Raw genomic sequence first — 25,795 nt, forward strand, 5'->3', positions numbered from 1 at the left:
CTTACATTTCACAATCCTCAAGATAATCTCAGGGCCAATCCCATCGTTGCGTCAATCATGTATGTCACATCTTAAAAATTGTAGCGAAATTAAGACCGTGACATACAGAACAAGTACAAAATATGTAACTGATTTTTTAAAAGTAGTACACGTGTCTTTTTGTCGCCAAATTGGCTTCTTGCAAAAAAGCCTTTCATAAACATTCCTCACAAAGTACAGCAAAAGTCTAGAGAGAGAGAACCTAAGACACAAGAAAGGGAGAAATTAGAACTTCCTGGGTTTAGCTATGGACTTGCAGAAAGAAGAGAAGGCTCCTTTGATCTCTTCAGGGATCGGGAGAGCAAGAGAGAGTGGTAAAGGACGATGATGATCTTGGAACAGTCCGGTTTGGTGTCTCAACGAGACCGAGTGCGCCAAAGCTGTTTGTCTTTTGTTGAGACCCTCAAGTATAAAAGAGAATGCCCCAAACGTAAGACAGCTCTGTAGAAGAGCCTGTGGAGCACCTGTAACAGAGGCCATATAAAGAATCTATTAGCTCTCCTCTCTGTGATGATTGCATGCAGGATCTATCTTCATGATACCTAAGTATAAATCACAATGAGCATAATGGATTACCAGGGAAACTAAGAGCAAGACCAGTGCAGCACCCAGCAACTCCAACATTAATGGCTGCCAAAAAAGAAGAGCAGAATTATAAGTAAGAGAGACATCATAAGTTCATCTAAAACTAATGATATACGAAATCTGAAGAGTCTCACCGTCATCTTTGCCTCGGATTTGCTTCAGAAGGCAAACAACCAAACTGTGGACTCCAGATAAAACAGCAAAAGTCTTGAACAAAAAAATTAGCAAATTACTCAGTTTTCTGGAACAATAAGCATATATATGCTATAGCCTAAAGAATGCTGATAAGATGAGGTACCTTAGCAGACTGCCCTGCATCTGCAAATGAACCTTTAAACCCTTTCTTCTTGAACAATCCTGAACCTGAAATCAAAAGTTTCAGCAGCCAATCTTACCACATTAACACTCTTTGAAGAAAACTAATCTTAACTCGATTCTACAGCAAAACAAAAACAAACAAACTTGAGGAATGTTCAATCCCAAGGGTTAGTCTCCTAATGATATCTCAATCTCAAATCCAGGAAACATGTATTGAAAATCAAATTAAATGAAGGAAAATAATAAATCTCAGTTCACTATCAGAGAAAATGAGAAGAAGAGCACCATATCCGAAGATAGAGCCCATGACGGCGCCACCAGCAGCATCTCCGGCAAACCGGAAAAGACAAACGGCTGGAGCAGGGATAGTAGCCAATGCCTTTGAGGAATCATTATCTGTCGCCTCGTCACCGTCAGTGTTAAGGTTCGAATCGGATTCGAGGTTCCCGTTGATGTCAATAGCTTTTGAAGAATCATTGGTCGCCATAGCTAAAAGTTGAAGCCTGAAGAAGCTACTTTCGGTCTCTCTCTACCTAATCTGGAAATATCCTTTTTCCAGTTGAATTGATGAAGTGTCAAAAAAAAGAAGATATTTTCCCCAGAAGACGACGATACTAAACGACAGCGTTTTTCACTTCAGCAGCCGAGAATTGGGCTTTTAAAAAGCCCATTACAAAATGGCAAAGGAGCTATATTTGTTTATACTTTATACTAGTAGTAGTATGAATCAATCAAATGTAAAAATGTTTCCAACCGTTACAGATCCTTGTAGCGGTTCAATAATGGCAGTACAAGAGAACAACAACATGATAAAAGAACAGGACACAAGTAAGAAGAGTACTACTTAGGAGGATCACAGTAAATGACCCGAGAAGGGTCTTTTGTCTGAAACAATCAGTAATGGTGGTCTTGATATGTAGCTCCAAACTCTGCTCTCCAAGCCTGATCATCCTCGTACTCATCGAAACTGACAGCTCCGGTTCCATGTTCTGATACTTGTTCTATTTCATCTTCCTCATCTTTGTACCATGGCTGCAACAATGCAGATCCTGGTAATTTACTCTCTGCTAAGTATTGCTTCATTGTCCCTATTTCTGTCTTGTGTTTACTCTTTAGCTGCTCCATTTGTTTCTTCAGCCTCTCTTTCTCTTCTTCCACCACGCTGAATCGTTCCTGCAATGATGGTTCGAGTTCAATTTGAGCAATCTAATCAAATCAAGTTTTTCAAATGAGAGTGTTATGAGATTAGTCTCTAGTTACCTCAGAGATTTGTAAGGCTTGTTCAGATTCTCTAAGTCTGACAAGTAGTTCACCAGCAGCTTGGACAGCTTCAGCTGTATCTCGCAGCTGAGTTCTTAGGTTCTTGTTCTCCTTCTTCAAGAACTCTCTTTCTATCTCCTTCTCAGCTCTGATGGCAGAAAGCTCATCTGAAAAGGCTTTGGCAAAACGCTTTCCATGGCGACCGTTCATAGCGGCTTTGGAGGCTGCTTTCTTTACGTCTGTTATTCCAGCCATCATCATACTGTGCTTCTCCCCGAGTTCATTGTACTTCTCCTGCAGCTCCGTGTACTGCTCTATGAATCTACTGTGGCCAAGCACAGCTCTAGTGAGCGCGTCATTCAACTCTTCAGTGGCTAGCCTCTCTTGCTTGAGCTCAATCTCAAGATTCTCAGCTCGACCGCGATGGCTATCGATATCCATTCTGAGATCATCTGTTAAGGATATCCACTCACTCTCCATTTCTGTCCACATCTCCCTTTCTTTCGCTAGAACATCACTGTTCTCACCATTCTTGGTAACATCAATGCTTTTGCGCATTTGAATGGATCGTAGTAGCAAAGAGGATCTCAGATTGTCTGTAGACTTTGTAGGCTGCAGCTTGCTCTTTAGGTCTGCAATCTCCTTGAGAAGAGCTTCCTTTTCACTTACCTCCAAATTTGTTTCTCCAAACTCTTGGCTAACTTGTTTTGTCTCATATGTTGCTTTGATGAACTCTGTTCCATCACCTGATTTCCTAAGCTGCAAACAAGGCCAGAACACACTTTATTCAATTTAGATTGCCATTCAAGCTTTTTTTACACTAAACACATACAAGGTTCTTACCAGGCGAGTTAGCTCCTCAATTTTAGCTGCTTGCTCCATACACATGTTCTTGAGATGTTTTTCGTTTGAACCCGCTTCTTGTGTTACCTGACATAGAAGAGAATATAAGATAAGTTGCTAGCAGAATTACCAAAATTAAAGCAATAGTGAATGTAGGCAAATATCTCGGGTTTTGTGGACATACTTCAGCTTCTTGGTCAACTTTCTTTCTACATGAAAGACATAGGAGAATGGACGATAATCCACCTTCTGGCGCTTTATCTTTTCTAAATGACTGGACTGAAGCATTAAGATTGTCAACTTCTGCGCAAGGTTTCAATGCCATATGGCCAAAAGAGAAGGAAACAGAAGAACTTTTTGATAGTGAGCTCCCTTGATGATAGTCTATAATTTGCAACCCTCTCTGAAGACTAGCAGCTATAGAATCTGTAGGACCTGAAAGCTTCTTTGACATAGACGGGCTAATTTCATTGACTTTCATGTCTCCGATGTTGAAGCTCTCAGACACATTCCTAAGACTTGCTGAAAACTTTGTCGATGCAGCTACACTCTTCTGAACATTCTTGAACTTTGGAGATTCTGAGAAAATTGGCTCTTCTAGAATACATGTAGGAAGCTGTGATCTGATTGAAATGCTACTACCCGCTGTATCGAATCCAACATTGTCGGGCTGGCTTGGATCATCATCTACAAAGTCAGCATCTTTATGGTTTCCATGCTTGGGTTTGTCCAAGTCTTCAGAGCAGACATCATCATCATCATCTTCACTCATCGAGTCTGCTTCATAGCATGAAGCACTTGCAAATGAGGAGTGAACAGAATCATAAGAACCATGCAACTTCTCAATATGTTTATTCAATTCCAGCACATCTTCACCATCATTATCACGATCCACATTCATCTCTTTCCCTTCAGATTCATCTCTTTTTGGACTCGACATGAGTAAAGATTTGCTGATACTGACCCTCAATTGACTCAAACTGTCCCGTGCAAAGTGTCCACTCTTACTTCCATCAGGTTTGTACCCATCAGACTTTGTTCTTATGAGTTCTTCCTGTAACCAACCAAATTACAAAATAATGTGAGTATATACAACAAACTCACATCAAACATGTAATAAATGATACTTGCAGCTATATGACAGTAACCAAAACAAGACCTTAAGTTCTCGAATCTGTTCACCCAATGGATCGTCCTCTTCCTCTGTAATTTCACTAGGCATTGAATTGGTTCTTTTAGAAAGTACACTCCTGGATTCAACCCTCAATGGTGATTTCGCAGGACTTTGCTTGTCTCCAGCAAAATTGTTTTGTCCCATTTTATTGACCTGTTAAAAGTTTCCCAAAGGGTCTCTCTGTAATCAGTGGAAATCTAATCTGATACTACCACAGAGCATACAAGCTTAAGCAACTATAAAGCAAAATTTAGAAGGTTTTTGAGTTATCGAAGTGTACCTCATCAAGCTCTCGGAAATTTGTTAGGGTTTCACCATCCTTGGTGTCAGATTGCTTCGTGAAGTGAAGAGCAGCGGGATGTTTGTTTGGATCTACAGGAATCGCGTTCTCATCGTTGGATCTGGGAATCTTATTTTCTGGGTTTTGGATTGGTTTCTGCTTCGTTGAGATGGATTTTGGAAGCAAATTTCTGATGGAAGAACTTGTAATGCTGCCTAAGAACCTGCTCTCGCTTAAGATCCCTGGAGACTTCATTGTTTTTCAAAGATAGTGAGTGAGAGAGCAAGAGAGATCTGAAAAGTGTTTTGTAAGAAGAAGGAGATCGAGAGCGGCTTTTTGAAATGTCTGAATTTCGATTCGACCGTTGGGACTTTTAGCTTTTATTGTCTTTTTGTTTTAACATTTTTAAAAGGAAATATACAAAATAAATAAAAAATCATTATTGAAGATGTTGCTTAGGCTGGAAATTTACTTAGTGGGGCCCAAAGCACCATTAGCTTCTATAAAATGTACAAGTTCAACTGATGTTGTAGCTCTTAATCACAATGTTCCATGGTTAAAGATTGGTTAATTATTTGTGTAATGATCTTGTGTGATTGTCACTTCCTGGTTAAAGCTACGATTTGTAAAAAGAAAGTTCAGCCACAAGTTGTTGCATGCTAATCGTAACAGAGAGAAATCAAATATGAAGTTAGACAATAACGGATCTTATGATCGGTTAGCGAGTAAGACTACTCTTCGGAAAGCATCGTCAATCTCCCTTCTGCCGTATTTTTCTCAGTGTATGGTACATACATTTGCATATGCAATAATTGTGTTCTAGTAATTCTGTAACTGTCTTTGTAATAACTCTTTTAAATCAATGAAAGTTTGTTTTTGCTGAAAAAAAAAGAAAAAAAAAAAAAAGTCACTTCCTGGACCCCAATGTTTCTTGGTTGTGTCAAAGGATCCAATGATTCAGGCTTTCTCAAATTCTTAGGTAACAAATCCAATGTATAGTTTTTTCTGTTATTTCCTAATCAAATTTGGAAGATAAGCTTGTTTACTTTTTTTTTACCTTAATATCATAAATCAAACCACATGTACTTAAACAAACATGTTATATAAGCAGAAGAGAAAAGATAACCGAAGGCAATAAAAATATCAAATGCAACAAAATAATCATTTTGGAGCCTTTTGCACAATGTTTTCTCTCACGCTAATAGAAAATCCAAAAGTTCCCATGAACAATTCGAATCGAAAGTTTAAAAAACCAAAAAAATATCTGTAAGATAAAAAATTTCACAATTAGAGTTACAAACAGAGCACACAACATCAAGAATCTTGGAAGAAGAAGAAGAGAAACCTAAAGAATAGTGATCGAGAATCAACGATCTCTGGTTATTGCTATGGAGACGAAACGCTGAAACCAAGTCTTTTTATCATCCATGTTGTATCTTTGCAGCTACCAATCTGATCTTATCTTATGTAAGAATTTTAAAAGTAAAAAAAAAAAACTTCTCTTTTTTTTTTTGTGTTTGTGATGCTAACGACGAAAAAAAAAAACAAGAAACTCACTGTGATGAAGAAAGTTGGCTTCTTTCTCTACTTGATATTGAATAACAACTCTTCAAACTCTGCAACGGAAATGGCTGTTCTTGATCTACAAATCTCACTTCTCTTCGTCGACTTTTCTATGCTTCAATACCTGAAAACGTTAATCAGTCTAATTACTTTTCAACTGGAAATGTCAATGTATCAGATGAGATGCAAAATAAAAAAAGTTTGACATCGATGAGTGTACCTCTATGTGTTTGTCTATTTCTGACATTGTAGTTTTGGGGGTAACCTTCTGAGGCATTGGCAGATGGGTCTGAGCCTACATTGTCAATACCAAAGCCATAAGAGCGAGACAAGCCGTCTAACTCATTAGAAGACTGATGATGAGGCATTGACTGCTGCCACGTTGAGTCGCTATAAACTGAGCTGCCTCTATACAATTCCCCTATAGAGCCATCAAAACCGTTTGTGTTACCCGAGAATGATAACCCAGAAAGTCCAGAACCAGCCCCATAGGTTCTTCCAAAGCCATTGGTATCGCTCACCACAGAAGAAAGTCCCCAGTTTCCTCTGTTATTACCAACCGAAACTCCCAAGTTCCAACCGGGACCAGAAGAATCACTTCTGTTTCCCCATAAGTCTCTGTTGCTCGGGTTGTAAGCAGAGTCGCCTCTATTGTACCCAATTGGAGAGTTGTAACGGTTTGGTGAAGCACTGTTGAAGTACTGGTTGCCTGGGATCCGGCTATACCCAAGAGTGTTTCCATCAAAGCTTGAATTCAAATTTAGTTCTTGATTCAAACCAAGCCCAAAGCTAGAGAAAGCATTTCTACCGCTACCAATAGGACTAAACCGGCCAGCAGAGCCTAGATTATTATTATTATAACCAGGAGGAAAACTATTGAAGTAGCTATTAGCAGATGACCTATTAGGGACTACTCCATAGTTGTTAGCATACCCAATAAGAGGGCTTCGGTTAGGAGTAGTCGAGGAGAGCTCCTTTGGCACTGCTCTTTTAACCTCAACCATTTTTCCGTTTAGCTCATGAAAGGTCTTGTGGAGAACCATATCAACAGACTCTTCGGAATCAAATGTGATGAAGCCAAAGCCTCTTGGCCTCTGTGTATTATGATCATACATTACCACAACGTCAGCAATTGTACCAAACTGATCAAAGTAGTTCTTGAACTCGGCCTCAGTAATGCTAGACGGTAAACCTCCAACAAAGATCTTCTTTGTCCGTGCACCACCACCATTACCACCATGGCTAGGTGAGATAAGGTGCATTGGACTGGCGTGTCGTTTTAGCACTTGCTGATCATCCCGCGGGACAGCTTTCTTCGCCTCGACCTGCAACCCAAAAAAAAACAAAAGGAATTGTCATTCTTTTCTCATTGATCTAACACTAACATTGCCACTTCAACACAAAAAAAAAACAACAAATTCTCACAAGTTATAACAGTAACACCAAATCAAGAAGCTAACGACAGTCGACAAGAGAAGATTTCGAAAAGAGCATGACTACAGAAAGATCTAAACTTTGCTGCTTAAAACTCATCAATGTAGGATAATACCATGAGTAATGACACCAAACAGATCTCTAACAGAGCATGAATACAGAAAGACCGAGACTTTAGAACAATTTATTGCTCATTACTGATCAATGGATAATTTCATGAGCAGCGACACCAAATAAGACCTCTAAGACAGAATCATCACAGAAAGATGGAGACTTTAGAACAATCCTTTCCTCAAGACTGATAATCGAGATGAATTTACAAGCAATGGATCCAAGATAACTAACCGTGCGACCATCAATGATGTGTTTGTCCATGATGACTCTCTCTGCAACAGAAGGATCTGCAAAAACGATAAACCCAAAGCCACGGGCACGTCCAGTAGTACGGTCTCTCATGATCACAGCTTCAACCAAATCTCCATACTTGCCAAAATACTCTTGCAGTCGTTCTTCATCTGTATCCCATGAAATCCCGCCAATGAAGAGCTTTCCCAGATCCGATGCAGATTCCATCTTTTGCTCCTGCAAAACCCCAAACACGATCCATGAATCCGATCTTACAAACACGGATCAGATTTGCGAAATTGACGATTGCCCATTTTATCTTAATGACGTTGATTTTTACTACGATCGTGTTGCTTAAGATTCAAAGAGCTCAAGTTCTGAGATTTATGATGAATTGTTCAAGTTTTACCTCCAGATTCATCTTATCGGTGAACGGAAATTGAAAAAGAGACAGGGAAATCTACTTTTGTCTGAAACAGAATCCAAATTCTAGTTCCGATCAAATAGGAATTTGGTATCTTCAAATCTGACAGTGGATCATCAAAGCATCCAATCAAAACAATTAATTTTTAAATAAAAAAAAACCAGAAATGAAACAGAACAATCAATGGGAAGAGAAACGGAAAATGGGCAGAGACAATAAAGAAAAAACGCCAGATTTGAACAAAAACATCAAACTTGTGAAGATGGGAAAAATCACCATTAAGGAGAGGACCCAGATGATAAAATGTGGGAAACCTTAAGATCTGGAAAAAGGGACAAGGACAAGAGAAACAGAGGATGTTTTGTTCATTCTATACGACATCCATCCACTCTCTCTGTCTCTCTCTTTCTCTTTCTCTTTCTCTATAGGGTTCTTCTTCTCTTATCAAAAATATGGCCTCTCTCTCTCTCTTTCTCTCTCTATATCTCTCTCTCAAGCTTATTAAAAATCTTTCCTTTTTTATTTTGTGTAATGCTTTCTTAATTGATTTACCAAATCCATTAAGAAGGATTCCTTTTTTTTTTTTTTTCTTCAGGCCAAAGATGGTAAAAGAGAGAACAACAACAACAGTCACATATAATAATAGGGGGGAAGAATTTGAGATTTGCTTCTCTCTTTTGGTGTAAGAAATCTTATTTTAGAGTTGTTAGACTTAGAGGGAGGCCCTAAAGACAGATGATGGAAGATGATACCTCCTTTTTATTTTAAATTTATATTTTCCCACAAATATATTGATCTCAATAATTCACTTTCGAACCATAATGTATTTGCAAAAAACAATTAAAAAAAAAAATTCGCTCTTCTTGTCGATTTAATTCAATTATGGAGTCACTAAAAAATTCAAGTCACAGAAAAAAACTTTTAGATGTCAACGTCAGTAACACAACTTTTCTAAATGCTAATTAACATGAACAGAAGAAAATGTCCCGTTTATTTGAAGCCATATTTTTTTTTACAAACACTAATTTCATTGTCTACTTTTGTTCTTCTAAACTTTAAGTTTGTAGCTGAATTTTTAATTTTATGAAGATTGTCTTCTAAAGCTTTATTTCCAAATTATATATTTTTTGTGTACTCATAAAAATCAATTATTTATGTCTCCTATATGTTGCTACATTTAACTTTCTATTGTACAAATTTCTTAGGTTGAAAATTTGATTTGATATATTAATAATACAAAAAAAATTGAGATTGTTTAGAGATTTCTCTATTCTAATTTTAAGATTTATTTAAATTATATTATACTAGAATTATAGAAATTTTTTTTTACATTAATATCGAACCATAAACATACATTTTCTTTTACTTGAAGAACATAATAAGTAAAAAGAAATTTAAAAAAGATCTGCTAAAAAACTCTGCACATTATTCCTTGCTTTGGAAACAAACTAAGTTTAAACTTTATGCATATATTTAATTTTATATTATTTACTTTAAAATTGAAAGATTTTATGACATAATTTGTAGTTTAATGATTTATATTAGTTTCGTCAACATGTCGTATGAGTTTAAATAGTAATGTGTTAGTGAAAAATATAGACAAATGAAAGAATTAATCGGTTGATCCGGTCACCCCAGGTAGAAACACATCGAAATGTTTTAGAGTGGATTTCTCTCCGAAGAACCACCATATTGTTTTTCCCGAATTTAGAATGTTTTCCGACTAATACTAAGGAATAGTCAAATCGCATGTTACTGTACTATCACATAAACTGCTTGGATCAATTGGCATAAGCCTAGACTTCTCGTGTAGATGTATTTTTGTTTCCACAATTTTCATCGTTTTCTGTTAACAACATCACTAGATTCACTACACATTCTACCTAAGATAATACATTTTAATAAAACTAATATGTTATTCTACGGGAACCCATTATCAGAATATTTTGCCTACGTTTTTTTTTTCTCATATTTGATATTTCTGCGTTGACATAATTTTAAAATTGGGTACTCGATGCTATCTATTTAATATCACAAAGATAGAATCATATGCCCTACATGAAAATAAAATAATATTTTTGCATCAAGTTTACTCATTTTATATTCTGTTCCATATTGACATTTTATCTTTAACTATAAGCACAAATATTATGTTGTGTGGTGTCTTTTTTCATCCTCTCTTATGTGGGCATATTTCTATATGATGCATAAAACAATGGAAAAAATATCATTTAAATCATCAGTTTACCATTTTTGTTGGTTTAAAGCATGAATTCTAGACTTTGTGATTTAAATCCTCAATTTTATGTGGACCTGGTGATTTAAATCTTTAATTTTATGTTGACTTTCAATTTAATTACGAATTCTCGGTGACTAAGCCAATTGAGACACATCATTAACTGGCTAAACGGAATAATCAGACGAAGAGGAAGATGGAAACCATGTTGGTGTAGAAGAAAAATTATTTGATGGCTTCGAAATGCCAATTATGCGATGACATCGTCTTATTGATCCGTTTAGCCATTTAGCAATGTGTCTCAATTGGCTTTGTCATTGAGAATTCATGATTAAAATAAAAATCAACATAAAATTAAAGATTTAAATCACCAGGTTTAGAGTTCATGATTTAAACCAACGAAATGATAAACTGATGATTTAAATGATATTTTTTTCCTAATACAATACTATAGTTTTCTTTTATAACAAAAAAGAAGTTTTCAAATTATCAGACGGAGAATATAGGATCTGTAGACAGCTGAGCTTGTCTTGTGTAGAGGAAAAAGTCTACCCCTAATGTTCTTTTTGGCCATAATGATGTTTATGAGTATCCAAGGGTTGCATTATATCCATTAATTAATTTGTAGACGGCCAATAATATAATGAGTGACTTACACTTTGCCATACATTCTGTGAGTTTTGTATCAAAAAAGACACTTTTCAAGTTTTTCAAGTTTTTTCAACTGTACAACAATATTCAATACCACTTTGCCCCTGCACGTGGCATTACTCGTGAAGGATACTGATTGTATGGGAAATATTTAGTTGGCTTTACCTAGTTAGAGTGCATATATCTTTATTCATCCAAACATATTCACGTCACTTCTCTTTCCCTCATTCTTTTTTTTTTTCCTTTCTCATTTTATTCTTATTATCATTTTAGTTACTTAATATGACATATATTATTTATTTTTATATATAATAAATTAAGATTTAATTTTCCCTACATTTTAAGATCCATTGTAGCTATATTAGAAGTGAATAATTGTATTACATATTATCTATTTCTAATTGAACATTTGTTTATAACTAAATGGATATTCAAAGGTACTTGAACAAATATACTACACCAAAATTTATAACTACTGATCATCCAAACATATCTGTTAAACTCTGACCACATGGACGAATAAAGATAAGGTTTTTCGGTGTAATATACATCTGCCAAACTCTGATCAAGTGTTTGTTGTAACAACACCAAACACGTCGTGGTGTGTAAGTAACTTCGTTTAAATGAATAACACTAAACCCTAACATCTACCTTATAAATCCAAACCGATATGCTATTTTAAAAAAATTTATAACACTAAACCCTAACTCCTACCTTATAAACCCAAACTAATATGTAAATTTGTTTAAATTTATAACACTAAACTCTAACTTCCTTCCCTAAAATCATCACCCATAAACCCTAAAACACTTAACTAAAACCTAAACACTAAACACTTAACCATTAACATAATCTATCCACATGGAAGTGACCATAAGAATAGGGAAATATTCAGTCAAATTAACACTAAAATAGGACATAAAAAACTGTCCATATGAAACTTACGATGGGAGTAAGTTCCCACTACCATTCTTGTTCTATGTGTTCGAAAAAAAAAAGAAAGTGATTGGTACCACTTGGTCTATGAAAATGACATTTACTTCGAACTTATTGTTGTCGTCCACAAAACCATGTACAAATGATATAATCTATACGAACAAATATTTGACCAAAATTTAAATAACGATTATACAATTATTATCTTTCAAATACCAACACCATAATTGCTTCCGTCTCTTAGTTCTCAACTCAAGAAAAAAAAAAGATAATTGTCGAACTAAAGCACTGCTTACCAAGGAAGTAGTTGAAACCGCCACAAGAATTGGTATAGATGGATGTGTGAACATGTGGATGTGGTGCTATGACCATTTTAGGAGACGTGGTGCTATGGCCGCGATCATGTGAACATGTGGATGTGGTGCTATGACCACAAAAGAGTTTCTCCTAAGCCACAAAGACTATAAAACACACACAACTACTTGAGTCTGTGAGGAGGTAGCAAAGAAATCAACAGATTGCGGACGAGAGGATAAACCGAGAGCAACGAAAACGGCGACGGAGAGGATAAAGAAGTTCATCGTCTTTTTCCTCAGTCAGTGTTACTACGTAGCGTCCATCTTTAGCTAACCATTCGTTCACTACCATCATTATAATTTTTAAGTTCAGTTCCTCTTCTTCTATAAGTTCAGTTCCTCTTCTCCATTTTAGATACTCTTTGATATGAAATTTGGAATCTGTTGTCTTTATGATTTGTAGACTAATAGTGAAGAAGCAAATTGAAAGTAGCACACTGCTCTTTATGGCCAATAATTTTTCAAGCGACGTGCATAAAGAAAAACAATTTCTAAAACAAACAGAGTGATTTGTAACATTGAGAACGAGAAGACAAAATGGATCAGAAAGGTTTTATCATTATCAATGAAGATAGATTCATAGAAAGAAATGAAAATTCGAGTACAAGCTGATCCATCACCTTGTGTAAGAAAGAAATGAAAATTCGACTTTTCAAATCGAATTTGTCCCATATATTTATGGTGTAATATATAACATGTTTTGTAATACCAATTCTGCGTTAAAAAATTGGTTTTAAAACCGCCACAATTTTGTACATTAAAACCCACGACACAAACTTCCACACTCTGCGTTAAAAAAAAACAACTTCTACTCTTTTTGCCTGTTATATCTATCTATTAGTTCATATCCATTTAATAAAATTGACTCCAATTATTTTAGCCATCCATTTGTTCAATGCAACCACGAACAGACTTTCGTCTCCTCTCTCCAGTTAACTATTGTAGCAGGCTTGTCCCATAAGAAAAGATTATATCAAACTCTCTCGGATAAAAACCAAAATCCAGTGGAAGAGACTAGTAAAATGGTTGCACCACTCCTTTTCCATAAAAATACACATGAATTTTGTCATCCTTTTACAATCACACACATGATTTTTGTTTTATTTTTACAGGCCAATATTATTGAATGTACAAAATATATGAACATTTCGAAGAGAACAATTGTTCACAATGTGATTGATGTTATGGTTTCTAATGAACATAATTCAGACATGGAGAAGACTATAATAAAAAAGACAAGATCAAGATAAAAACAATTAATCTAAACCCAATTCATCAAATTATCGTTCAAGCCGACGGCCAAGACGTCGGTGTTAATGTGCTGGAGAAGCTTGAACAAAACACCGGGGAGAAGATTCGCCATCTCCATAGCGCATCCAACATCAATCTTGTAGTTTGTTCATGAAACTCAGCTTTTTCGTAATCTCTCATAATCAAAATGAAAAGAGATTCTTTAGAAACGATTCCTTCATCTTTCATGTGACGATAACCCTTTTGAGAATCGGTTCATGAGAACCCAGCCTTTTGATTCTTCATTGCCTGAAGTTTCTTCCTCGGAGATGTTTTTCCTAACGACATATTCGCAACAAACAAAAGCGTCATTATCCATTGTTGATTATCCAATAGGTATAGTTCATGGGTTGACCTTGTACTCTATCGATAACATCAAAGTAGTAAACTTCAGACAAATTATGTGAATAATGGATGAACATTATCACATAATTATGAACAAGATCTCCAAGCACATAATAATTTTTTGTAAACAAAGCCATTAATCTGTAGTTTAATCTGAGAAAACGACCACATAGAAGTTCCAAATCAAACCTAAAGAGAAATATATCCCAATCAAAAAAATTTTAGTAGCTAGTACTCTCCACCAGCAAAATCAACCTATCCAGATACTTTTGAAACTTGTCTAATCTGAAAAAATAACCAATTAGCTTCTCTACAAAAGTTGCTATTGATCCTGGAAAATAAAAATTGAAAATCAGAATTAGAAGTTCCAAATTCAGAAAAAAAACGCCTAGTATCAGATATGTGAATATCTTAATCGCCAAGTTCTAGTAACAACCACAAGCACAAAATCGATTTCAAAAGGAACCTGATCTGAAGCTAGACATCCAATAGAACAAATCTTCAAAATACCCATAAACAAACACTGCAAAAAGCGGTCGAACGGCGATGGTTTTCAATTAAAGGTTGGGTTTCGTTTTCTTCTTTTATTTTCTCTTTTTTGACTTTTGGTGAATTTGATTTTTTATTAAAAAACTAAATGAGATAAAAGGTGAAAAAGAAACGTATAAATAATTGAGAAGATTAGAAGAGAAAGTTTTGTTAGGTGTTGTCAGAAAAAGTGTAGAAAGAGAAAAGGGTATAAAAGACTTAACATACACAAAGAAATGTATGAGAAGCAAAAAGTGTGTTAAAATGTAAGAGAAACTTAAAAAGTGTGTGTAGTTGTAAATAACTCTAATATAATTCATATTTGGCATTCAATGGCCTCATTGATCTCATAAATAAGTCATTTGTTTTATAAGAAGGTAATATTAATTTGCGAAAAAAAAGAAGAAAAAAATGTAATACGAGTTTATAGTACTTTTAAAATTATATTAATTTTGCAAAACATCTTAGTCTATCTCAGAATACTTTTTGTATAAGCAGGTAATCATATGCCGAATTCTTAACTAATCTCAAACATAGAAAATCGTAGAATATCTTTGTTTTTGAAATGTTTAACGTCATCAAATAGAAAAATGCAAATTGAAGAGAATTCACTCCAAAAGGTCTCCAGCACTTTGAGTACAAGATCACCAATCTTCGATGTAAATGCCATATATTGTGAACTTAAAATAATTCAAAATCTAAGAGCATCTCCAAAGGGGATTTTCTTCTCTTAAATATAGGGTTCTTTGCTTTAATGGTAATAAAAATAAATGAAAACACACAATTATCTAAAGAACCGGCTCTGTGGACAGAGTTTTGAGAACCAGAGAGAGACGCATACGTGTCAATCCCTGATGATTTTTAACAAAAAAAAAACGCGTTCTGTTTCTCTCTTCATCGTAAAGTTTTTTCTCGACTCTCTTTCTCTTTATCATCTCTTGCCGGATGCGATTCACCTGAGATTTCCTTGAATCCGTTTATTGCTCTTTGCGATGGCTCTTATCCTGATTCACCAACCGTCTCTTTAATTCCCGATAGCCATGGCTCTTCTCCTCACACGATTATTCCGATTTCGTCTGAGGGAGCTAAATTGATCGATTTCGTGCTAAACGTTGTTAGAAAAGAAGCTGAGAATTGCGACTGCTTACAAGGTAAGACTCACTCACTCTCCATTTCCATGTTTCGTTATCAATCGAGCTTAATTCAGTTTTTTTCGCCTTTTAATTTTGTCAATTCGAAGTGTTTAGAGTTGTGGATTTGATGTTCTTGTTATTGATTCAAACGTTTGACCAAATTATGTTTGGTAGTGTATGATGAGAAACATACAGATCTATTAATTATGGGACTTTGGCATTGAGATGATTAGATTTTTGATTGTCAATGGGAATACTAAATTGTATCTTTCATAAACATCGTTGGCTCCTAATCTTATGTTAGTTCCACTAATCTCTCTCACCTCATTGCCACCAATTCTCATCATCTCATCATCCATTGCTTCAATGGCTTATGTTTCTGGAATCAAAGTGAGAGTCAAAGTGATGATCTTTGTTGCTTCAATGGCTTATGTCTATGGAATCCAATCTTGAGTGATGAAGAGTATGATAAGCTCAAACTGAAACTAAAGACATAGAAGTTGGTAGGAATCTTGGAAACTGGATTCTTCGTTGGCTTGATCGGATGAAACCAGCAGCTCAGATCCGTACTCGACCATTCTGGTGATGGTTTTGGCCGCCCCGAAGACATTTCTGATCAGCGGTGTGATCATGGTTCTTGGATTATGCTTGTACCCATTCTTAACACTCGTTAAGGAGAACCTGAGTTGAAATATGTAAAAACCTGAGTAAATTCATTCAGTTTTGTTGATCTCTGTCCAAACTTTCTAATTCCAGTTCTTGAGTTTTACACAGTTGCACCTTTGCCAAGTCGCTTTAGGTTTCTTGCGTCGACATCTTCTGTGCTTATCTCATTGCATATTGGACATTTTGGAGGCATGTTTTTACCATATAATGATTCTGCAGCTTTTGGTTATTAAACTCAAAGCAAAACCTAACTTAAACTACAAATGGCTACATCACTCATTACTCATTACTTGCTACTATTATGTAATGAACGTGATTCGAAACATCAAGCTCAAATCAAAATCCAAATATGACAAGTATTTGATGTATTTCTTGCTCAAATATATGACAATTTTTTGCTCAAATCAACATATGTGATAACACATGAATCTCTATTTTGCATTTAACAAGTATTTAATTTAATTCTTTGTTTTGTCAATACACTAAACACCTATTACACCAATTACTTTGTCTCAATACACAAAATTAAATACATTTAAACCAAATTTTTTTTTTTTTTTCCAAAGAACCCCCATTAGAGAGCCTACCATTGGACTATGAAAAATTAAACAAAAAAACAAAAATTCTCATCTAACATTTTTTCAAAATTTATATTAAACAACTTGAGAGAGTCTCATGGTGAGAACTCCCCATTGAAGATGCTCTAAGTACACCAAACTAAAATAGTGAACCCACCCTTTTTCTTGGTCAAATGTTTGATCAAAATTATGATGATGGTATGTGTGGTTATGTGAACGGGACAACATCTTTTTGAACTTTGAAAATTTCCATGCAAACTTTTCCGTTTCTAGATTATTGTAGAGTTTTTAAAATACCAAAAAAAACAATGGTCGAGTTTACCCTAATTACTTCGGTTAATCTATAGATTAAAGTTAATATGTAAAAATGAAAAGACTATATGAGTTTTATTTTAATAACTCTAAAATCTCTCTTAATCACATAATTTTAAATAGTTACGATACATTTTATGTTGCTTTATCAGTTTACCGAGTTGCCCACTTTCGTATTAATATCATTCGAACTATTGGTTTTATCCAAAAAAAAAAAAACTAATGGTTTTTTAATTTTTATCAAAACATGGATTACTAAGAGCAAACGCAGTGGCACACTTGTTACTCGGGTGTTAGTTATAAACAATTGAGAAGTATTGCAAAAGTTACCTTTTCAACAAAAATTGGGTGTAGACTTACACTCAAGTGTGAGATATTATAAAAATAGAAAAAAATTTCTTCTCTCTATCTCTCTCTATCTCTCTCTCTCTTTTTTCTTTTTCTCTTTTAATTATAACAATAAACAATTACTTACATCCACAATTACACATGCTCCACTGCGTTTGCTCTAACATTAATTTTAAAAGGTATGAAACAATGAATGGTATGGAAAATAGTTCTGTAGTTTTATTCAGAAACGACATTGAGAGAGATACACATGACTCTTTTAAGTTATTTCTTCTTATCTTTTTACACATTTTGGAAGTTTTACAACCAAAGAAACATGAAATTTATATTATTTTTTTGTTTTTTGAAAAATTCTTTAACAAGATTTGAGGTGGACCAACTTGGATCCAGAATGTCACCATTATAAATCCTAACTGTTTGTTATCCACGAAAATAAAATAATAAAACACAACCACTACCCCACAAGATAAACCAATAGCTTAAATTTTAACAAAAAAAAAATTCGATTCAATTCCCACATACAATTTGGCAGGTAATACCCATTTTTATCTAATTTAACTCAAGGGCCTAGGCCCATTTAAACCAACGTAAGAAACTGAGAACGCCTCAAGCTTCACACATATATCCTTTATATAATGCAGAATCACAGAGTATCAAGTATCAACTTCATTATCACCGATCAAATTAAGGTTTCTTTGTTACAGAGGTTCTCTGTTGATAATGTTTGGAGCAAAAAAAAAATACTCCGCGACCAAAATATAAAACAAGAAACAAACTCTAATGTCATAACGATGATATTAAGAAGCAGCTACACCTAGTCCTTGACTTGGACCACATGATTGTCCACACGGTTCTTGTTTCGGACCTTTCTAATCACTCGATTCTTGTGGTTGATGAGCTTAGAGTGATAATTGTGGATGATACGGTAGATATTTGGCCTCATGACAAGAGAAACTTGTTACAGATCACCAAATACATATATTTCAGCGTCGCGGTCAGTATTGATAAAAGGTGGAGATCTTACGCAGAAGTTAAGAGAGACGAGAGTCTAAGTAATGGATCATTGGCAAATGTTCTGAAATTCCTAGTATATGTTCACAAAAGATACGAAAAGAAGTTAGATTCTAAAGACTTGAGGCTGTTGATACCTGATCCTTATCAACAATACTGCTTCTGACTGATTCAATGCTACTACACTCTTAAGTCTTAAAGCTACTAAGAGATTTAGGATGTTTCTGGTTCCGACAACTCTCTAAACAAGTTCATTTAGTGATTTAGATCAAACTTATTATTTTATTTTATATAATTTGACAAATGTCCATGAGAAAAAAAAAAACAAGGTTTGTTTTACATCTATTTGTTTTTTTGTCAACTTTAACGTTTGTGGTTGCTTTACAAATTGATAAAACTAAATAAAGGAGAAAAACAAAAGAAGAAGAAGAAAATAAATTATATAAAAAGAAAAATGGGGAAAACAAAGAATGAAGAGAGAGGTGTGAAGTCAATTTCGTTCTTTCTTCTTTCACTACAATCTTCACTAACACAGAGACCAAAATCTCTCTCAATTCGCCATCGCCATCGCCATCGCCATAGCTGAGAGCTTCTTCTCCTTACTTTCCTTTGTTTTTCTACCCTTGCGATTCTCTGAAATGAACCCTCAAGCTAATGACCGGAAGGAGTTTCATGGTGATTGCTCGGCGACCGGAGATCTCATGGCAAAGCACGATTCAGCTGGAGGAGGAGGAAATGGAGGTGGAGGGGCTAGGTATAAGCTGATGTCACCGGCGAAGCTTCCGATCTCGAGGTCCACTGATATCACGATTCCTCCTGGGTTGAGTCCGACTTCGTTTTTGGAATCTCCTGTTTTCATCTCCAACATCAAGGTTTAAGCAGCTACTCTACTCTCTTTTTCTTCTTCGATTATGGTTAATGCAATCACAGTTTCACCTCATCTGTGGTGTCGATTTGAGAAATTAGGTTTTCTGATTGCATTTTATTTTAGACCTAAAGGATTTTTTTTTTCTTCATGAAACTGGATTGTGCCATTTTGCAACTGAGTTTGGAATTGGAATTGGATTCAGAACATTGACATTTTTGTCCCACTTGTTCGGTTTCTCGTTGCTTCAATTCCGATTCGGATCACTGTTCATGCTTGTGGTTAAAGTGGAGCAAATGATTCTTCTAGAGTGTTTCGTAGTGGGGAATTTCTGGGATTACTTAACTGGGTTCTATAATTTGGTGGAGATGCTTTCTGCTTGCTCACTAGGAAAAACATTGGACTTGAGTTTCCATTTTTGTTTCTTAATCCATTACAAGTGATTTAAAAACTTTGATTTGTTTGCTTACGTTAGGGACTTTGGCCAAGATTCTGATTCTTTGTGTTACTATACTCTGCATTGGTTTGTATTTGTGTCCGTTCAGATTGTTCTTTGGAATAAACCTTTTTTTTTCTTTTTTTTTTTTATCATGTTCTCTTGGTGCTGGATAGTTTATTTATATCCTCTTTGCTCTTTGTCGTTTCTTCTTCATATTGTCTATCTTTCTTTTGTTTGGTGCTTCTCTTTCCTTTTTCCATTCTTTGTACATTAGGTTTCGGTTAGCTGCGTCTGTGTGGGGATTCCTTTTACTTATATGAGCTATTGAATGATTCTGTTGGTGAGAAAAAGTACTTTACTCGCATGTTCACCATTTAGAGCTATAGAGTAATCGTTTTATCCAAATATCAAAGTGATGAATAATAGGTTATATGCTATGCTCAATTGTATTTTGCATCTCTTTGTTACATCTTCTTATCCCTTGATTGAACAAGAATTTATTTGCTTTTGTTTTTAAAAGACTGGTCTCTTTAAATACATCATGTTTATTGATAGATCAGGTTCAGGTTTTACAAAATCCGATTTGTATTATGTTTTATTCATGCCATTGATAATATGCCAACTTTCTTTAACTTTCAGCCAGAACCTTCCCCTACTACTGGTTCTTTGTTCAAGCCTCGACCAGTGCACATTTCTGCTAGCTCAAGTTCTTATACAGGCAGGGCGTTCCATCAGAACACCTTTACTGAGCAGAAGTCCAGTGAATTTGAGTTCAGACCTCCTGCATCCAATATGGTATTTTCCAAAACAGTGCTGTTTCTAATGCTTAGCATGTAATGTACTGTTCAGAGAGTAGACAACATATGAACTCCGAAATGTGGCTGAACCTTCTACACAAATTCTGTTTATTCAGCACTTTGTTGCTTGAGACATCTCAAAATCTTTCTCCTTTGCATACATATAATTGCATGCCACTCTTAAGTTTGTTTCATAAGGAGCCTTGTATCCAAAACCTCACAGTTCTTAAGTTCCTTGTATATTGTTGGGGGATGACTTTGTCTAAACATCTTTATTGATTTCAAGGTTTATGCAGAGCTTGGCAATCATAGAAGTGAGCCACCGGTACAATTTCAAGGCCAGGGCCATGGATCCTCACACTCACCTTCTTCACTCAGTGATGCTGCAGGTTCCTCAAGTGAGCTAAGCCGGCCAACTCCTCCTCGTCAGATGACACCAACGAGCTCAGATATTCCGGCTGGATCTGATCAAGAGGAATCAATCCAGACTTCCCAAAATGACCCCAGAGGAAGCACACCATCCATCTTGGCTGATGACGGTTATAACTGGAGAAAATATGGTCAAAAACATGTCAAAGGGAGTGAATTTCCCCGGAGCTATTATAAATGTACACATCCTAATTGTGAAGTGAAAAAGTTATTTGAAAGATCTCATGATGGGCAGATCACCGATATTATATACAAGGGTACACATGACCATCCTAAACCTCAACCTGGTCGCCGAAACTCTGGTGGTCTTGGTATGGCTGCACAAGAAGAAAGGCTAGACAAGTATCCTTCTTCAACTGGCCGAGATGGTAAGCATATCTAAAACTTGAGACAAATTGCACTTACTCCCTTGACAATATCTATAACTTGTTCCTTCTACTCTTTATGTCTGCATATAGAGAAGGGATCTGGCGCCTACAACTTGTCTCACCCCAATGAGCAAACTGGTAACCCTGAAATACCTCCTGTCTCAGCATCTGAGGATGGTGGAGAAGCTGCAGCGTCAAATAGGAATAAAGATGAGCCGGACGATGATGATCCATTCTCAAAACGGAGGTATTATAATTTAACAAAGGATTTAGCTGCTTGCTTTGAATCTGTGATTTGACATGATTAAAACTTTCTTGTAACTTTATGCAGGAGGATGGATGGTGCGATGGAAATAACTCCACTTGTGAAACCCATCCGAGAGCCTCGGGTTGTTGTTCAAACTCTGAGTGAGGTTGACATACTGGATGATGGTTATAGATGGCGTAAATATGGGCAGAAAGTCGTAAGGGGGAACCCAAATCCCAGGTTTGTACAGCATCAAAGCTTTTACCCAACAAATTCCTTACTTTTTTCTCGAATGAACATACATAAGCATAACTTGCAAGTTCAAGATGGTAGATAGAACAAATTAGTCTTTGTCTTCAGGGGCTAGTAATTTGTTATGTGCATAAAGTGTTGGTTCTTTTTGGAATTGGTTTTGGAATATGGAATCTTAACAGACTCAACATGTGTGCAATGGAGATATTATGTCTCATGATGTTCCTCTGCCTTTTGTAGGAGCTATTACAAATGCACAGCTCCTAATTGCCAAGTGAGAAAACACGTGGAGAGGGCATCACATGACCCAAAAGCTGTTATAACAACATACGAAGGCAAACACGATCACGATGTTCCCACTTCAAAGTCTAGCAGCAATCACGACATCCAGCCTCGGTTCAGACCAGATGAAACAGACACCATCAGCCTCAATCTTGGTGTTGGAATCTCATCTGATGGACCTAACCACGCTTCCAACGAGCATCAGCATCAGAATCAACAACTCGTCAACCAAACTCACCCAAATGGAGTCAATTTCAGGTTTGTTCATGCTAGTCCCATGTCATCCTACTATGCTAGCTTAAATAGCGGTATGAATCAGTACAGCCAGAGAGAAACAAAGAACGAGACTCAGAATGGCGACATCTCGTCCTTGAACAATTCATCTTACCCATATCCGCCCAACATAGGGAGAATACAATCGGGTCCTTAAAAGAAAAAGTAAGCAACAGTATGGTATTCTTCTTAGGTTAGGAATGGGACGAGACCTTGTTCTATATAATTCCTATTTCTTCACAGAGAGCTGATCGTGATATAAACTATTTCCACCATATATATTTGTTTGTTTCACCTGTATTGAGTTCCAAATATGTTTTGTAAAAATACCCAACAAGATGTTAATGCTTTTATTTAAACAAGAATCAGCAATATTGCTACAAACTCTTTCTTCTTCACTGTAATTAGATAGATAAGCTCCACGGAAGAAACTATAGTACTCTACATTTTTGGCATATCTAGCACTGTGCAATTTAATACAAAACCCGTTCCTATGGACAAAAAAGCCTATCCCGACCACGACGGTAATTTAGCTGCGTGGTCCTTAAGCAGACAATTACAACTGTTGCCCGTTTTCCAATAAAAGTTTCAAATCCCTTCGTTTTGTTTTAGTTGTTGTTTAAGGTTTTTTCACACAAATTAAGAAAAACATTTAATTTTCTGTTTTACCCTTTATTAATATATTTTATAAAAATTTCATTGGCCAAAACATTAAAACAGTATGGATAAAACTAGAATTTTCACCAAACATTTGCTTTGAAAACCTAAAACGACAACTATTACAAAACAAAATTTAAATCCTAAAACGACAACTAAACTGAAACGGAGGGAGTAACTTTTAGTTCTAGTTTTGTCAAAAACTCATAATAAGGAGTTATAAATACTTCCACTAGGTGATTTACCATTAGATAACACTAAACTTTGTTCAATTACTAGGTTGTTTAGCCGCGATATTCGCGGCTTGTTGCATAATTGTTATGTTTTGTGTAAACAATAAGAAAGTTTTTAAAAATATAAAAATAAAACAAAATTAGGTATTAAACAATATTTTCAAAAAAAAAAAACATTGTTATTACATATAATTTACATTTTGAATAACAATCCTAAAAGATTACTTTTATCTTTTTCTTTCGTTTTTATATTTCACATACTTTAAGTTATAGAGATAGAGTTTTATTTATTTTACTACTAATTCGAATTACCAATTATATAACTGGTTTTTGGTAAATTTATTTTGCTGGAAAAATAATAATTTTAACTACAACCTTTTAGAAATAGATATACTGATATTTATAAAATTATATGTTAGATCACAAAACTAAATATATTTACTATGATTATATTAAAATAAACGTAAGAAAATAGATGTTTTTTCTTACAAAATTTATTTCATTAAAAGATCACATAATTTTAGAAAATATATACATGAATATGTAAGAAAATAATTAAAACTCCATAGTAGAGAATAAAAATGCTAACATTTCAAAAATAATTTTAAAATAATTTCCATAATTTTGTTTCAATATAAGTATAATTAGAAGAAATTTAAACGACTCTTACGATTTGATATCTTGTATTTGCTCATATTTAGTAAAAACATATTATATATTACAAAATAATTTGTTGATATAACTCACAAATAATTTGTTTTTTTGTTGATATAAACTTCCACATAATAGATCAAACTCATATTATTTTGTAAGTGACAAACTAAATTTGCTTTCTTATAAAATAATATAAACTTCATTCTAAAGTTTTATAAAAAACAAACCCAAGGATAGAAGGTTCTTTTTTTTTGTAATATAATTCCACTCATATTTAATTATAGTTTTTTTTCTACTATATTTCACTCCATTTAAGCATGAGTGCTATGTTTCATTCTAATTTTCTACTAACTAAATATAATTTTCATTAAACATATGATGTCATATTTGTTTAATCTTAAGGACCAAATTTGTTTTTAATTTTTTTTTGTTTTTGAAAAACGCTTAAACCTCAAATTTTAAATAAAATAAATATTATAATAATCTTAATATAATTATCTATTTGATCAAAAAAACTAAATATAATGATACATATATTAAAAATGAGTTACAAAAATTTATTCAAGATAAGAAAGAGGTAAGAAAAAATATTTGATAAATGTATTAGAATAATTTATTTCATTATATATTGCATAACTAAAAAATATATGAATATGTTAGAAAATAATCAAATATCCAACGTAAATAATGGAGATTGATATTTTCAACTTCATTCCTTTGTTGTGTGATGATTAGAATTGATATTTTTAACTTTCCATCACCAATAAACCTAAAAGTTTTGTTATAGCCATCAAAACTTTTATTTTACATATGTTAATTAAAAATTAAAAATATAAAAATAAAAGACGAAATAAGTATAATCTAGTATGATGTTAGGAACAAAACAATTGAGGAAACAATTAGAATCAAATTTAGTTGTTACATAACAAGTAATCTTGTTCTCTTTGACATTTGTATATCTAGTTTATTAAGTGGAAGTTACAATTTCTAATTTCATATTTAGAATTTAGTTTTGTTGGTTTTTGTATTTCTTAGTTTTGTTAGAGACAAATTTATTATATTCTTTTAGATAATTAGTATCCGATAAACGGAAAAAATTGCCGCTATCAAACCAACGAGGCAACGACATTGTAAGTGATTTATTATCATCGTTGTCAAAATAATTTATTATTTTTTTTCACCGGACCTAGAAAATCATCTTCAATCTTTTGCTAAAAGGTGAAATCGAACTATCATGTTAAAAGTCCTGCAAAAATGACAACACCATTTTTACTAGCGGATCCAAACCGTCATCAAAATAGTTAAATATCAAAAACGGTTTGTCAACGTCATTTATTTAGCTCATTCATTTTGGATCATTTTACCTAATTTATGCTTTTTAAAATCAATCATAATTAAACATTTAACGTATTCATCAAATTTCTAAAAAAAAAGGAGTAACAAAGATCAAGAAAGAGTTTTGTTTTAATCATTTTGGTCAATCACATGAACTTCGTTTCCATATTAAACAGAAGTGAAACAATTCCATTTAATTTAATCCGTTATCGCAATTTTTATGTGTCAATTTGTTAATCATGCCATGCAAAAAAGTACCAAAATAAATTTGATTTATCCATTTTAACTTAAAATCATCTTTGTAATTAA

General features: G+C 34.4%; 4 protein-coding genes and 2 long non-coding RNA genes across 9 annotated transcripts; 2 read left to right on the plus strand and 4 right to left on the minus strand.

Annotated features, from left to right (window-relative positions):
• Window positions 1-64: 64 nt before the first annotated feature.
• LOC9303623 (mitochondrial import inner membrane translocase subunit TIM22-2) lies at window positions 65-1,567 on the minus strand. The gene is made up of 5 exons (XM_002869552.2): window positions 1,228-1,567; window positions 923-987; window positions 759-831; window positions 616-669; window positions 65-503 (listed from the first exon to the last, which is right to left on the minus strand). The coding sequence occupies exons 1-5, from the start codon at window positions 1,427-1,429 to the stop codon at window positions 265-267; spliced, it is 633 nt and encodes a 210-aa protein (XP_002869598.1). The 5' UTR covers window positions 1,430-1,567; the 3' UTR covers window positions 65-264.
• An 87-nt stretch (window positions 1,568-1,654) lies between these two features.
• Window positions 1,655-5,071, minus strand: LOC9305670 (kinesin-like protein KIN-12F). The gene is made up of 6 exons (XM_021017619.1): window positions 4,500-5,071; window positions 4,205-4,372; window positions 3,230-4,099; window positions 3,046-3,132; window positions 2,203-2,961; window positions 1,655-2,115 (listed from the first exon to the last, which is right to left on the minus strand). The coding sequence occupies exons 1-6, from the start codon at window positions 4,752-4,754 to the stop codon at window positions 1,837-1,839; spliced, it is 2,418 nt and encodes an 805-aa protein (XP_020873278.1). The 5' UTR covers window positions 4,755-5,071; the 3' UTR covers window positions 1,655-1,836.
• Window positions 5,072-5,634: 563 nt separating this feature from the next.
• LOC9305671 (heterogeneous nuclear ribonucleoprotein 1) lies at window positions 5,635-9,018 on the minus strand. 3 transcript variants are annotated; one of them, XM_021017807.1, is made up of 5 exons: window positions 8,542-9,018; window positions 8,251-8,367; window positions 7,842-8,078; window positions 6,283-7,387; window positions 5,635-6,186 (listed from the first exon to the last, which is right to left on the minus strand). In XM_021017807.1, exons 2-5 carry the CDS (start codon window positions 8,260-8,262, stop codon window positions 6,173-6,175), a joined length of 1,368 nt encoding a protein of 455 aa, XP_020873466.1. In that variant the 5' UTR covers window positions 8,263-8,367; window positions 8,542-9,018; the 3' UTR covers window positions 5,635-6,172. The 3 variants fall into 3 exon arrangements, with proteins under 3 accessions (XP_020873466.1, XP_020873468.1, XP_020873467.1); XM_021017809.1 differs by having other exon boundaries at window positions 5,635-6,204; window positions 8,542-9,014; XM_021017808.1 differs by lacking the exon at window positions 8,251-8,367 and having other exon boundaries at window positions 8,542-9,010.
• Window positions 9,019-13,597: 4,579 nt separating this feature from the next.
• On the minus strand, window positions 13,598-14,714 carry LOC110226448. The gene is made up of 2 exons (XR_002330487.1): window positions 14,546-14,714; window positions 13,598-14,012 (listed from the first exon to the last, which is right to left on the minus strand). It is a non-coding gene; the product is annotated as an uncharacterized LOC110226448 (long non-coding RNA).
• An 863-nt stretch (window positions 14,715-15,577) lies between these two features.
• LOC9305672 lies at window positions 15,578-16,475 on the plus strand. Its single transcript, XR_002330465.1, has 2 exons — window positions 15,578-15,758; window positions 16,298-16,475. It is a non-coding gene; the product is annotated as an uncharacterized LOC9305672 (long non-coding RNA).
• A 2,513-nt stretch (window positions 16,476-18,988) lies between these two features.
• On the plus strand, window positions 18,989-22,991 carry LOC9303625 (probable WRKY transcription factor 20). 2 transcript variants are annotated; one of them, XM_002867507.2, is made up of 6 exons: window positions 18,989-19,527; window positions 20,599-20,754; window positions 21,043-21,553; window positions 21,644-21,800; window positions 21,885-22,040; window positions 22,293-22,991. In XM_002867507.2, exons 1-6 carry the CDS (start codon window positions 19,294-19,296, stop codon window positions 22,762-22,764), a joined length of 1,686 nt encoding a protein of 561 aa, XP_002867553.1. In that variant the 5' UTR covers window positions 18,989-19,293; the 3' UTR covers window positions 22,765-22,991. The 2 variants fall into 2 exon arrangements, with proteins under 2 accessions (XP_002867553.1, XP_020873408.1); XM_021017749.1 differs by lacking the exon at window positions 18,989-19,527 and adding an exon at window positions 19,553-20,299.
• The last annotated feature ends 2,804 nt before the right edge of the window (window positions 22,992-25,795 follow it).

Source organism: Arabidopsis lyrata (genome assembly GCF_000004255.2).
Source record: "Arabidopsis lyrata subsp. lyrata unplaced genomic scaffold ARALYscaffold_7, whole genome shotgun sequence".
NCBI lineage: Eukaryota > Viridiplantae > Streptophyta > Magnoliopsida > Brassicales > Brassicaceae > Arabidopsis > Arabidopsis lyrata.